We start from the raw sequence: 14,203 nt of genomic DNA on the forward strand, positions 1-14,203 counted from the left end.
ACGTCGCTGCCGACCTGGCTGGCGGCCCCAGGACCCATCTTGCTCCGGAAACATGTGCGGGCGCACAAGTCGGACCCGTTGGTCGAGAGGGTTCACCTCCTCCACGCGAACCCGCAGTACGCCTACGTGGAGTACCCCGACGGCCGACGGGACACGGTCTCCCTGCGAGATCTGGCGCCCGCCGGCAACACGCACACCCCCCCGACACCAATTACCCCCTCCCTGCCACCGGCGCACCCCGCAACAGCCCCCTTCCCGGGAGGATCGGTCCTCCTCCCAGGTCCGACCAGAAGTGAAGCTGAAGCAGAAACCGTAAAGCTCCCGGAGATGACAACACTGGAACAAGCACCACCACCACCAGGGCTGAGGCGATCGACAAGGACGACCAGACCGCCCGACCGACTTGTGGCATCGGTGTAACACTAGAATGTTGTGGACTTTAACGAGAATTTTTTTTCCCCCCTTTTCCCTCTTACGAATACTGTAAATAGTTCAAAACAAAAAAAAACCCTGTACATACTGTGATGACATGCAAAAGTTTTTCCTCCCAGGACCAGCCTTGTAAACCTCTACCACCATGCGAAGCACCACCCCGCCGGATTCATTTTTAACAAGGGGTGAATGTGGTAGTATGCATTAGGGGTCATGTGGGACTGTGAAGCCGTGATGTCATTGGCTGACAGATCCCGGGTCCTGGTTGGCTGTTGACCTCTAGCTCCGCCCTGAAGGCGGAGTATAAGAACCAGGAGTTCTCCCCCGCAGGCCAGTCTGTTACTGAACTGCGGGGAACAAGTCATGCTTAATAAAGCCTCATCGACTTCATCTCTATTCGTCTCTCGTGAGTCTTTGTGCGCTACAATTACACACACAGTTAAATATAATCATGCACAAATACTACAGACTAAACTATCACTACTGCTAAAGCCTATACTTAGCTTCGGGCGCCCACTCAGTCAGAGGAACAATGGCCGTTGTTCGGTTCTGAGGCTGCTGGGGTGGAACTGGTACGGGATAACAGCTAAGGACGTCTGTCTGGTGCGTTGACCTTGGACCTACTTGGTCTGGTGCAGCTTTTGGGCAGGTCTCTCCTCGGTGAGAGCCGGAGCCAAGAGAGCGATTCTCTCTTGGGGGATCCTTCTTATACCCAAAAGGGGCTTTGCACGCTTTTGGGCGGGCCTTGAACTTGGCCCCAATTAATTGGGCCGTTTCTCAATCGTTCCTATCGATTCCCTCCAACAAAAGGGGTGGGTGCCCTGATGGCTGGGCGTGTCCTAGGTGGCCGTTGGCCTGCTTTGTTCTGGTCTCCTCTGGCGCCGGGGTGTCTGCCTTAGTATCGTTTACTTAAATGTTACTCTTTTGTCCCCGGAGATGACCCATTAGTATGCTAATGGGCTTGTAGTTTTGGTCTTGTCTGGGAGCTGCAGCTCCAATCAACAGACAAACCCTGAACCTGCTTGTTTTCTCAGTATTGTCCATTTTCCCTGCAATCTTTTCAAAGTGTCCATTTTGTAATCGGGAAGTGGCCATCCCAGATGGCTACACTCCCTCCTTGCGATCCTCAACACGAAGCGTGAAGGATCACATTACCGCATCATCTTCGTTCTCTGACCAAGCGGGCACCCATAAGCACTTCACGGGCTCTACACTGCCCTATCCTATGAAATGCAATTTTTACCTCTAATCATTTTATTTACATACATCAGTATAAAACACTACGTGGCGCTATGACATTCAGGCATGCATTACAAAATTAAAAACTGGAACCTCTAACTATCCTCAATAAACTATCCTCACTCAAACAATCAAAAATAATCTACAACACTTTAAAATGTACAAATAGCAGCAACACAAGTTTCTCTGGCTTGGCAGTCAAGCACAGAGGTTGACATTTCTTTATTGAACAAACACACACAAAGAAAAACGGATGCACTTTAATTCATTCGAGGGGTTTGGTGAAGTCTGAAAATAGGGGACCTAAACGTGTATACTGGGGTGCGAGAGCGGTAGGCTCTCCTTCGCCATTTTCTGAGTCTAAGTGTCCACACGACACTGCAGTGTATCGCCAGGACTAAGAGTGATTCTACTATGTAAGATAGTGAATACCAGGTTATGAACTTGTCACACCAGGTCGGGGTGTCGGTAACTGTCTTGGGGTTAACTGTCTCGGGGTGTAGTGTATGGTAGGGGTGGGAATCATTCATGGCCTGTGTGGTAGGGGTCAGGGGGGTAGCGTCCGCGTGCAACTGAAGGGATCCCACTAAGATCCAGGTGAACAGCATGAAGGTTGTCTTCATCTTTCTGTCTTCTTTTTCTTCCTCTGGGGTTCCTGAGGTTCCGGAGATCTATGGACACAAGCATAATATCTGTCATTATCTTGCTTAAGATCTCGTATGTCTGTCTGTCTGTCCTTTGCTGCCAATTACCCATTATGATTGGTCACCATCTGTGACTCCCTCACTTTTTTAAAACCAAATATTTGGGTCGAGACATCCAAGAAAAATACTAACACAGTGCGAGCCGTCTCGCAGCCTGTGCGATCTACTATCCTAGTGTTTGAGGATGTAAATAGCATACGGAAGCAACCTAAGGGTTGCCAAAAACAAACAAAAGAATTTTGACTGAAAGTGCCAAAATGGGGTGCGTATGGGCCACGGCGGGTAAGAAATGGGTGGAATCCCCGGGTAGGACGGTGATCAGTGCCGTATGTGCTCTACCCGAGTGTAGCTGACCAGAGGGGGGTCCTCAGGCAGGGTGGGGACCAGTGCCATTGCTCCACTGCCTGAGCGACCGGCAAGAATGGGTAAGAATGTGGTCGTCGTGGGGGGCTGCCTCTCATGATCGAATCAGGAGAGTAGCTATGAGTGGTGTCTGCCGACAAACTAGTTCCTCTAACAGCCTCTGGGCGTCAAAAGGGTGGTGGCGTGGGGCCATGAAAAACTTTCAAATTCACAAACAACAAACAAGTACATTAAACGAACAAACATACAACAAACATGGTGCACGTTGTTAAGTAATGGGTTAAGAGACATTGCAATTAGTTGTCTCACTTATGTTAAGTATCCATTAATTGACACTAATATGTAAAGGGGCTTCAGGTGGCCTCTGTCAGGTGATGTGTGGTTAGAGTTTTGTGCAAAGTCTGTTGGAATGAAATAAATGTGTGTTGGTGAAAAAGGAACAGAACTTTAAACTCTTCATATCACAGCAACTAAAACGTCTAACAATTGGTAGCAGAGGATGGTTGCTGTGTAAATGTGAAGGGTTGAAAGATACAACTTTTCCAGATCAAACCAAGGAGTGAGTGAGAAAAGAAAAAAAGGGATATATGGCTGAACCGAGGATACAGATGGCTGGATATGACTATCCTCCCTTATTTTCTGAAAGGGAATCGTACGACCAATGGAGAAGCGCAGTAGTTATGTGGACAAAGGTAACTGCTTTGGGAAAGAGAAAACAAGGTATGGCATTGGCTCTTTCTCTACCATATGGCAGTAAAATTCGAAACAAAGTGCTTTCTGAGCTGGAATTGGAAGAGTTAGACTCAGAAGAAGTTCTGGAGACTTTATTACATTATATGGATAAGATTTAGAAGAAAGATGACTTGTTAAGTGCGTATGAAGCATGGTCGGATTTTGATAAGTTCCGGAAAATGGAGGATATCTCCATGGAAGACTATATAATGGAACTTGGCAGACTATATAAAAGGCTGCAGAAACATAACCTGGAATTTCCACAGTCTGTGTTGGCCTTTAAATTACTTGACTGTGCTAGAGCGAGCAACATGGATAGTCTCCTGGTTTTGACAGGAGTTCAGTTTACTGATAAGGATACCTTATTCGAACAGATGACAAAAGCTTTACAAAAGTTTCTGGGGAAACATTCGATTCCGATGGCTCTGATGACCCAAATAGGTCTGCCTGCAATAAGGCAGAATATGGAAGATACACTACTAACAGGATGGCGAAATCGTATGGCTACGAACAGGGCTCAAGACTATAGAAGGAGACCGAGACAAGGAAATTGCTAATATGTTGCAATTGTTCCTGGGGATAGCCGATTAAACTGCAGATGTCTGGGTTGATGTGCTGCTAATGGTCTTGAGTATCGATCTGGGCCGACTTCCCCAGAACCGAATATGCTATTCTGTCTGCAGCTGTCCGTTTGTGTCCTGTTGGCTGCTTTTCCCATCAGCCTTTTCGGTGAGCCATTTTAAATCGGGTTTTGGCCAAATTAATAGGGAATCAGCCATTTTAGGTGGCTACAGTTTTCCTCCTTGTGATCCTAATGCGAAGCATGAAGGATCACATAAATGTTGTCCTTTCCGTTCCCTGACCGGGGGGGGGGGGGGGGGGGGGGAAACACCTCCTACATGGCCACTACTCTGACCCTAGCTATGCACAAAAATTTACCTAAACAATTCTTGAGGGCGCTATGTCAGGCAGGGGCATGTATTAACAATTAAACTAGGAACCTCTAATTTTTACCTTAATACACTATACTCCATAAACATTGCATTATACTATCTTCCTAAAACATAAAACAACACTCAAAATATTCCATATATTCTTTCCTGGCTTGGCAGTCAAGCTCAGGATCATACATTTCTTTTTATTGACAGGAAAAAAACGCAAGTGCATGTTTTATTATTCTGGTTTCATAGGTCTCGGGGGTCTGGGTTCTGGTCATAACCGAATATAGGGGATCGGATCCGATATGCCGGGATTCGAGCGTGGTACGCTCTCCTTTTCCACTTGCGGAGGCGCATGGTCTGTACTGCACAGCAGAGTATGGCCAATGCTAACAGTGCCTCAATAACGTACGACAGGGAGTACCAAGTTATGAACTTGGCACACCAGGATAATGCAGCGTGGCTGGTGACTGGGCCCTCGGTACTGCGAGGCAGTGAAACATTAACGGCAGGGAGGTTTGGAGTAATGGGGTCCGCGTTCCCGCGCAACCAAATGTCCAAAAAGATGTTGAGCACGATGACAGAAGTCCTCATGGTTGTCCTCTTTCTTTTCTTTCTCTGTGTTCTCTGTTTTTCTCCGTGTGGTAGTATGTATTGGGGGTCATGTGGGACTGGAAGCCCTAATGTCATTGGCTGACAGATCCCGGGTCCTGGTTGGCCGTTGACCTCAAGCTCCGCCCTGAAGGCGGAGTATAAGAAGCCGGAGTCTTCCCCCGCAGGCCAGTTTACTATCGAGCTGCTGGGGAACAGACACGCTTAATAAAGCCTCATCGACTTCACTCTATTCGTCTCATGGAGTCTTTGTGCGCTACACTCCGGTCCTGGAGCTTCTGGAGTTCTGTAATACAAGCATAGTATCTGAGATCCATCCACATAAATCCTAATGGGGTCACACGTGTCCGGGTGAGGGGGGTTCTGAGATGGAGTGGCTAGTTTTCGGGGGGTGTTTTAGCTATAAAGGGGCCTGTATTATGGTGGGGCGGAATGATTTCACACTCATGGGGGGTTCCGGGGTACTGTAGATTGTCCGCTAAGTATGTGTGAGTCTTTGTCCGTTTTACTGTGATGTCCCGTCCTTGTAAGAGAAGGGTCCACCTAGCAGCGCGGATTTGGCTGACGGTACCGTCTTTAAGTCGTCCGTCTAGTAAAAGTTGGGTGGGGGTGTGCTCGGTCAAAATGGTGATAGGGTTCAGTCCGGTAATGTATGAAAAGTACTGGACTGCCCAGAAAACTGCGAGCAGGTGCCTCTCACAGGCTGAGAATCCCTGCTCCACAGCATGTAAAATCCGGGAGGCATAAGCCACGGGTCTTAGCTGGTCGTGCCGTTCCTGCAGGAGCACGGCTGAAAGGGTGTGGTCTGTGGTCGCTACCTCTATGGCGCAAGGGGAAAGCGGGTCGGGAACTTGTAGTGCGGGGGCGGCTATGAGCGCCTGTTTTAATGATTCCACAGCATCCGTATGCTGCGGAAGCCATTCCCAGGGGGTTCCTTCCTTTAGGAGGTCTGAGAGGGGTGCTGCCTTGCTGGCAAAACCGTCAATGTGGTTTCGGCAGTAGCCAACCAGTCCTAAAAACGACCGGAGGGCTGAAACGTGTTGGGGAAGGGGCAACTTAGCGACCGAGTCAATTCTTTTGTGCTCGATCTCGCGTTTGCCGTGTGTGATAATTGTACCCAAATATACCACTTTTTCTTCCAATATCTGGGCCTTTTTGGTGTTTACTTTACAGCCAATGGAGTGTAGTAACTCCAGGAGTTCGGACAGAAGCTCAATGTGCTCTTCCTTTGTGTCTGTCTGCAGTAGTAGGTCGTCTACATACTGTACCAGGCATTCGTGGCGAGAAAATTTTGCTAGTCCATTTGCCAGCTGTCGGTGGAAAATGGACGGGGAGTTGTGGAAGCCTTGTGGCAGGCATGTCTACGTGTACTGCTGCGCTCTGACAGTGAAGGCAAATTTATACTGGCACGCCTTTGCCAATGGAATGGACCAGAACCCATTACTAACGTCCAAAACCGTGAAATATCGGGCGTGGAGTCCCTGTTTGAGCATGGTCTCGGGACTTGTTGCAATGGTGGGGGCTGCTGCGGGGGTGACTTTATTGAGTTCCTGATAATCAATGGTCAAGCGCCATGATCCGTCGGGTTTCCTTACTGGCCAAATCGGGGCATTATTAGTTGAGGCTACCGATCTTAGGACGCCCTGCTCTAATAAGCTTTCTATGACCTTTAGGATTTCTCCCTCTACGGGGCTGGGAAGGTTCCTTTTAAAACTTCCCTAAGTTTTTCATCTTCCTTCTGGGCTTTTGCCAGATCCTGAATGTTGGGCTGTGAGACCAGAACCGCGTGTACTGGGGTGCTCTCGGGGGGCGGGGGGGGGGGGGGGGGGGGGGTCCAAAAGCAACCATGCCTGGAACCTGCCTTCGCTAGGGCATCTGCTTTAATGTTACCTGGGGGGGAAGAACGGTGATGACTGCGAACCTTAATTATGCCATATTTCCTATCTTTGCCTATCTCTAGGATATGTCGGAGTAATGGGGCTGAGGGTAGGGATTTTCTGTCTGCGGAAACAAATCCTCTAGTTTCGGGGAGCATTTCGGTAACAGTGACCACAATTCAGTAAGTTTTAAAGTGCTGGTGGACAAGGATAAGAGTGGTCCTAGGATGAATGTGCTAAATTGGGGGAAGGCTAATTATAACAATATTAGGCGGGAACTGAAGAACATAGATTGGGGGCGGATGTTTGAGGGCAAATCAACATCTGACATGTGGGAGGCTTTCAAGTGTCAGTTGAAAGGAATTCAGGACCGGCATGTTCCTGTGAGGAAGAAGGATAAATACGGCAATTTTCGGGAACCTTGGATAACGAGAGATATTGTAGGCCTCGTCAAAAAGAAAAAGGAGGCATTTGTCAGGGCTAAAAGGCTGGGAACAGACGAAGCCTGCATGGAATATAAGGAAAGTAGGAAGGAACTTAAGCAAGGAGTCAGGAGGGCTAGAAGGGGTCACGAAAAGTCATTGGCAAATAGGGTTAAGGAAAATCCCAAGGCTTTTTACATGTACATAAAAAGCAAGAGGGTAGCCAGGGAAAGGGTTGGCCCACTGAAGGATAGGCAAGGGAATCTATGTGTGGAGCCAGAGGAAATGGGCGAGGTACTAAATGAATACTTTGCATCAGTATTCACCAAAGAGAAGAAATTGGTAGATGTTGAGTCTGGAGAAGGGTGTGTAGATAGCCTGGGTCACATTGAGATCCAAAAACACGAGGTGTTGGGTGTCTTAAAAAATATTAAGGTAGATAAGTCCCTAGGGCCTGATGGGATCTACCCCAGAATACTGAAGGCGGCTGGAGAGGAAATTGCTGAGGCCTTGACAGAAATCTTTGGATCCTCACTGTCTTCAGGGGATGTCCCGGAGGACTGGAGAATAGCCAATGTTGTTCCTCTGTTTAAGAAGGGTAGCAAGGATAATCCAGGGAACTACAGGCCGGTGAGCCTTACTTCAGTGGTAGGGAAATTACTGGAGATAATTCTTCGAGACAGGATCTACTCCCATTTGGAAGCAAATGGACGTATTAGTGAGAGGCAGCATGGTTTTGTGAAGGGGAGGTCGTGTCTCACTAACTTGATAGAGTTTTTCGAGGAGGTCACTAAGATGATTGATGCAGGTAGGGCAGTGGATGTTGTCTATATGGACTTCAGTAAGGCCTTTGACAAGGTCCCTCATGGTAGACTAGTACAAAAGGTGAAGTCACACGGGATCAGGGGTGAGCTGGCAAGGTGGATACAGAACTGGCTAGGTCATAGAAGGCAGAGAGTAGCAATGGAAGGATGCTTTTCTAATTGGAGGGCTGTGACCAGTGGTGTTCCACAGGGATCAGTGCTGGGACTTTTGCTGTTTGTAGTATATATAAATGATTGGGAGGAAAATGTAACTGGTCTGATTAGTAAGTTTGCAGACGACACAAAGGTTGGTGGAATTGCGGATAGCGATGAGGACTGTCAGAGGATACAGCAGGATTTAGATTGTTTGGAGACTTGGGCGGAGAGATGGCAGATGGAGTTTAATCCGGACAAATGTGAGGTAATGCATTTTGGAAGGTCTAATGCAGGTAGGGAATATACAGTGAATGGTAGAACCCTCAAGAGTATTGAAAGTCAAAGAGATCGAGGAGTACAGGTCCACAGGTCACTGAAAGGGGCAACACACGTGGAGAAGGTAGTCAAGAAGGCATACGGCATGCTTGCCTTCATTGGCCGGGGCATTGAGTATAAGAATTGGCAAGTCATGTTGCAGCTGTATAGAACCTTAGTTAGGCCACACTTGGAGTATAGTGTTCAATTCTGGTTGCCACACTACCAGAAGGATGTGGAGGCTTTAGAGAGGGTGCAGAAGAGATTTACCAGAATGTTGCCTGGTATGGAGGGCATTAGCTATGAGGAGCGGTTGAATAAACTCAGTTTGTTCTCACTGGAACGAAGGAGGTTGAGGGGCGACCTGATAGAGGTCTACAAAATTATGAGGGGCATAGACAGAGTGGATAGTCAGAGGCTTTTCCCCGGGGTAGAGGGGTCAATTACTAGGGGGCATAGGTTTAAGGTGAGCGGGGCAAGGTTTAGAGTAGATGTACGAGGCAAGTTTTTTACGCAGAGGGTAGTGGGTGCCTGGAACTCGCTACCGGAGGAGGTGGTGGAAGCAGGGACGATAGGGACATTTAAGGGGCATCTTGACAAATACATGAATAGGATGGGAATAGAGGGATACGGACCCAGGAAGTGTAGAAGATTGTAGTTTAGTCGGGCAGCATGGTCGGCACAGGCTTGGAGGGCCGAAGGGCCTGTTCCTGTGTTGTACATTTCTTTGTTCTTTGTTCATTGTTCTTTCCCACAGGGGTAGGAATTCTGTTAAACTATTACAGACATATAAACTGTCCGAATAGATGTCTGCTGGGGTCGGAAACGAGTCGGGGTGGTCTACAATGTACACTATGGCTGCTTGTTCTGCTGCCTGCGAGCCTAGATGTCCTGGCAACTTTAGTGAAATCTCATCTGGGGCACGTCCCTGCGCGTCCTCTATGTAAATGCCGCAACCTGTGATTCTCTTTCCATTCAAAACTGTGGAGGAGCCATCCACATAAATTTTCAGGTGTCTGTGGGCTGAGATCTCTGGGGTGTATTACCTGCTTTCCTGGGAGCTGACTTAGGTATAAATGGGCCTGTGTTGTGTTTTGTGGTGATGATCTCACACTCATGTGGGGTACCTGCATATTGCAAATTGTCGGCTAGGAAAGCGTGGGTATTGGTTCTTTTAACTGTAATGTCCCGTCCCTGTAAAAGAAGGGTCCAACGGGCTGCGTGGATTTGGCTGACTGTGCCATCTTTAAGTCGACCGTCTAATAATAGCTGTGTTGGGGTGTGTTCAGTGAGAATGGTGATGGGGTTGAGTCCTGTAATGTAGGCAAAGTATTGCACTGCCCAAAAAACTGCGAGCAGGTGCCTTTCACAGTCAGAAAATCCTTGCTTGACAGGATCTAACACGCGTGAGGCGTATGCCACGGGGCGTAATTGGTCATGGCGTTCCTGGAGGAGTACGGCCGAAAGGGTTCGGTTAAGGAATGTTAAGTGAGCCAATCAGGATGTATGGTCAGGTCAGGAGGGGTATAGGATGACCTATGGGAATCGTGTATGTGAAACTTGATGCCATTGGAATGTATTTGCAGAGATATCTTTGTCTCCGACCTCATTTGTTTCGAGGGGTCCAGGAAAAAGCTTCTGTGTTCTGAGTCTCTGTGAAGCGAGTTAGCCTTGCAAGTTGGTTAAAATAAATAATACTATACCTACAAATCCATCTCGAGTTTTATTGAGGCCAGACTGACGGGTAAAGAATTCAATATTGAAAGTTGCAACCTCAATTGCATACGGGGAAAGTGGATCTGGGACCTGTTATGCGGGGGCTGTGCTGAGGGCTCTTTTTAAAGCATCCACGGCACCGTGTGCTGTGGAAGCCATTCCCAAGGTGCCTGCTTCTTGAGATGTTCGGATAGGGGCGCTGCTTTTGTGGCGAAACCATCGATATGGTTTCGGCAGTAGCCAACCAGTCCTAAAAATGATCGGAGGGCTGAGACATTATGGGGAAGGGGCAATTTGACGATTGAGTCAATTCTCTTTTGCTCGATCTCGCGTTTACCATGTGTGATTACTGTACCCAAGTAAATTTTACCAAATTTTTTTTTTTTTCAAATCACTTTTTCCTGCAAAATCTGGGCCTTCTTGGGGTTGACTTTACATCCAATTTCTTTTATGAGTCCTAGGAGTTCGGCGAGAAGTGAAATGTGCTCTCCCTTTGTGTCTGTCTGTAGTAGCAAGTCATCTACATACTGGACCAGACAATCGGGTCAGGAAGATTTTGCTAGTCCATTTGCCAGCTGTCGGTGGAAAATGGAATGGGAGTTGTGGAAGCCTTGTGGAAGGCACATCCACGTTTATTGTTGTCCCTGGAATGTAAAGGCGAATTTGTACTGGCACGCTTTATCCAATGGAATAGACCAAAAGCCGTTGCTAATGTCCAAAACCGAAAAATAATTTGACTGGAGTCCCTGTTTGAGCTTGGTCTTCTGACCCGTGGCTACGGTGGGGGCTGCTACTGGGGTTACTTTGTTCAGTTCCCGGTAACCAATGGTCAGTTGCCATGATCCATCGTGTTTCCTGACGGGCCAAATTGGTGCGTTATTTGTGGAGGCTACTGATCTGAGTACGCCTTGATCACACAAACTCTCTATTACTTTGGAGATTTCTCCCTCTGCCTCTTGGGGAAAACCATACTGCTTTTGGGGTCTGGGGTCGGGGCCTGTAATATTTACCAAGCCAGCTATTTTGCCACAGTCATGTTTGTGCTGTGCAAATGCTGCTTTGTGTTGCTGCAGAACTTCCCTGACCTGTCTGTCTTGACTAATGGCTCGGGGGTCGAACCAGAAGTCTCCTACTGAGCTAATCCTGTTTTCATAGTCTCCAACTGTGAGCGTGGCGGGGGCTTCTGCTGCCTTAGCCATTCTCCATACACATATATTAACTGGATCAAAAGAGAGGTTGTGGGAGCTCATAAAATCGATTCCTAGGATGTGTTCAGCTGTCTGGGGTAGATCGACCAAAACTAGGGGTGTTTAGTTGTAATGCTCCCTATTTGTATCACTACAGGGGCTGTGATGTGTCCCTGTTGTAAATGACCTGTAAAGCCGCTGAGTGTGATGGTGTCTGTTGTGGGCCATGTGTCTCGTTGAAACATCGTGGAGGAATTGAGCATGGTGCGGAACCCTCCTGTGACCCAAAGAAATTCTACGGGGTGTCCCCGGACTTTGCCCGCTACGACCGGTCTACCGGACTTGTCCCAAAGGGTGTCGCAGATCCAAGTTGGGGAGCCCGAACTACGTCAGTTGGTGCCGTTCATGTCTATGTTCTCTGGACAGGCGCTAACGCTATAGATTGGCTTTACCCTATTCTTATTTAGGGTGCCTGTCTGTTGGTTTCTCTGCTGCTTTTGGGGCGCTTGACATTCTCGTGCAAAGTGTCCCAATTGTCCACAGTTGTAACATTCCTGGGCTTTGGGCTGGGGTGGGCGGTTCCTGCCCTCATTTACCCATGCGGGGTTCTGGTGCGCTTTAACTGGATTCATGTCTGCCTGCTCTTCCTCGGGTTTTGCAAATGTGGTTTTGCCTTGGACGAATTGTTCCCAAGCGGGGGACAATCTCTTCAAAACCCATTTCTCGTTGTGGGCCTCGTTTGAGGGGTCGTAATTTGCGCAAGCTCTCTGTCCTGCCTCTGTCGCATGAGAGACTAGGATTCGAGTCCATTTGGCCATATTATCCGCGGACAAATGGGCGCGGGTTAACTCTCCGAATACCGCTGTAAAATGTATCCACAAGTGCCAAGCAAACGCTGTGGGGTGCTCTGTTTTTGCACTTGTTTAGGCCTTCTACGGGGTCTCCTCTGTTAAAGCCGATCGCATCTAGGATCGCTGTGTGCATCTCTTGGAGTATGCCTCCTCCTACATTCTGTGGGTCGGGAAGGGCTGCCCCGACTGAAGGGTCGAGGCTTAAAACTGTGAGCTTCACTTGCTCCTTTTCATCCAGGCCGTACATGGTAGCCTGCTGTTTAACTCTAGCAAAAAACTGGTGGGGGTCTGATGTGGGAAGGAACGGTGTAATTTTTCCACACGCGTCCCGTAATTGGGTCACGGTTAACAGGGTTGTATATAGGAAATCTGCGTTTCCTTCTGCTGCGGCCCTGCGGTGTGTGGTTACAGGGTTCATGGGGGTGTGTTCTGCCTGTTCAGTCGGGGGTTGGGGTGCTTTTCTCTTCTGGGGTTTTTCTTACGTACATGTCCCATGTACGTATCTGTGGGCAGTTTCATTTAGCTCCTGCCAATCGGGGCCTTTTCCTGGTCTAATTGAGGTCCAAACGTACTTTGAAACTCATTATGAACGGAAAGCAGAGATTGCAATTCTGCAATTTGCTTCCGGCACTTTGCGTGATCTACTGAGCTCTGCCTTTGTTCCGTCGTGGAAGTGTGGAGTGCTCGTAGGGCTGATTTCAAATCATTGCACTGTTTCTGCAATTTCTCTACCTGTTGCTCGGTTTCTTGCCTTACCAAGACCGCACGTTGCGTGTCCTGGTAGGCCTTATCATATTGGGTCTGAAAACTACTCAAATGGGCGAGACAAGACTGGTGTGTCCACTTGGCATCATCCACCTCTCTGTCCCTCGCTGCTAACTGTTCTCTCAAATCTTTATTCTCCTTCTCAAATTCGCTCACATCTCCCTCGCTATTTCTGTCTCTCTCCTCTATCTCTCTACGGAGCGTCCTAACGACCTCCTCTGTGCCTCGCAATTGTGCCAAGCAGGACACGATTGCCATCGGCTTGCAAGCTTGCCCTAAGCTCTTCTTGTGGATCTCTGACAGGTTCTCCCACCAAGTATGTCCAATACTCCTGGGACCTGTTTCCTCATTATCGCAGAATTCGCTCCAAAGGGGCCATCCTTTCCCTTTGAGATACTTTCTGATTTCCTCTTCCCATACGGGACACTGTCCTACTCTACTGGTCGCTGTGACCTCGAATTCCTGGGGGTTCATAAGGTGTTCCATTGCCTTCATTGCCATTTTCTCTATCTATAGGTTCTCTACTGAATTTGGAACAGGGGGTGATAAAGTGGTGATGTAAACACGAGTACGACTTACGCTATTTTCCGGCCTACAAAACTCCCGACAGCTTGACGCAACAAAATCTCTCAGGTTTACATTATATCCCTGTTAGTACGCATGCATTAACACACTTCCAAATCTCGGAGGTTTGATCAGTATCGTTCTCACACTTGTGGTTTTTCTGTTTCCAATTGGATTCCAATTCAAATTTGGGTTCTCTCGGAGTGACTAGGCCAGTTCTAAGTCGAATCGCATCAGAGTCACCAGTAAATGTTGCTAATTGTGTTTCTCTCTTTATTTGGCTCTGAATATGGCGGTCAATATTCCTTAATTCTAATCATGTTTTGCTCTAGAGTCGCCAGGTATCTTTCGATACCGCCACAAGGTTCAAGCCGAATACTGATCAAAGACTCGATACACCAGTTAGTTAGTTCAAAGTCAAATGCTTATTTATATACACACACAGTTAATTATAATCATGCACAAATACTACAGACTAAACTATCACTGCTAAAGCCTGTACTTAGCTTTGGGCGCCCACTCAGTCA

General features: G+C 48.0%; 1 protein-coding gene across 1 annotated transcript in view; it reads right to left on the bottom strand.

Moving 5' to 3' along the window:
- Positions 1-256: 256 nt before the first annotated feature.
- LOC140422100 (galectin-related protein-like) overlaps positions 257-14,203 on the bottom strand; it is a 31,901-nt gene continuing 17,954 nt past the window's right edge. Inside the window, exon 5 of the mRNA XM_072507117.1 lies at positions 257-2,342. Within this exon, the coding sequence (XP_072363218.1) occupies positions 1,932-2,342 (411 nt within the window). The 3' untranslated portion in view covers positions 257-1,931. The remainder of the gene's footprint in view (positions 2,343-14,203) is intronic.

Source organism: Scyliorhinus torazame, chromosome 1 (assembly GCF_047496885.1).
Source record: "Scyliorhinus torazame isolate Kashiwa2021f chromosome 1, sScyTor2.1, whole genome shotgun sequence".
Taxonomy (NCBI): Eukaryota; Metazoa; Chordata; class Chondrichthyes; order Carcharhiniformes; family Scyliorhinidae; genus Scyliorhinus; species Scyliorhinus torazame.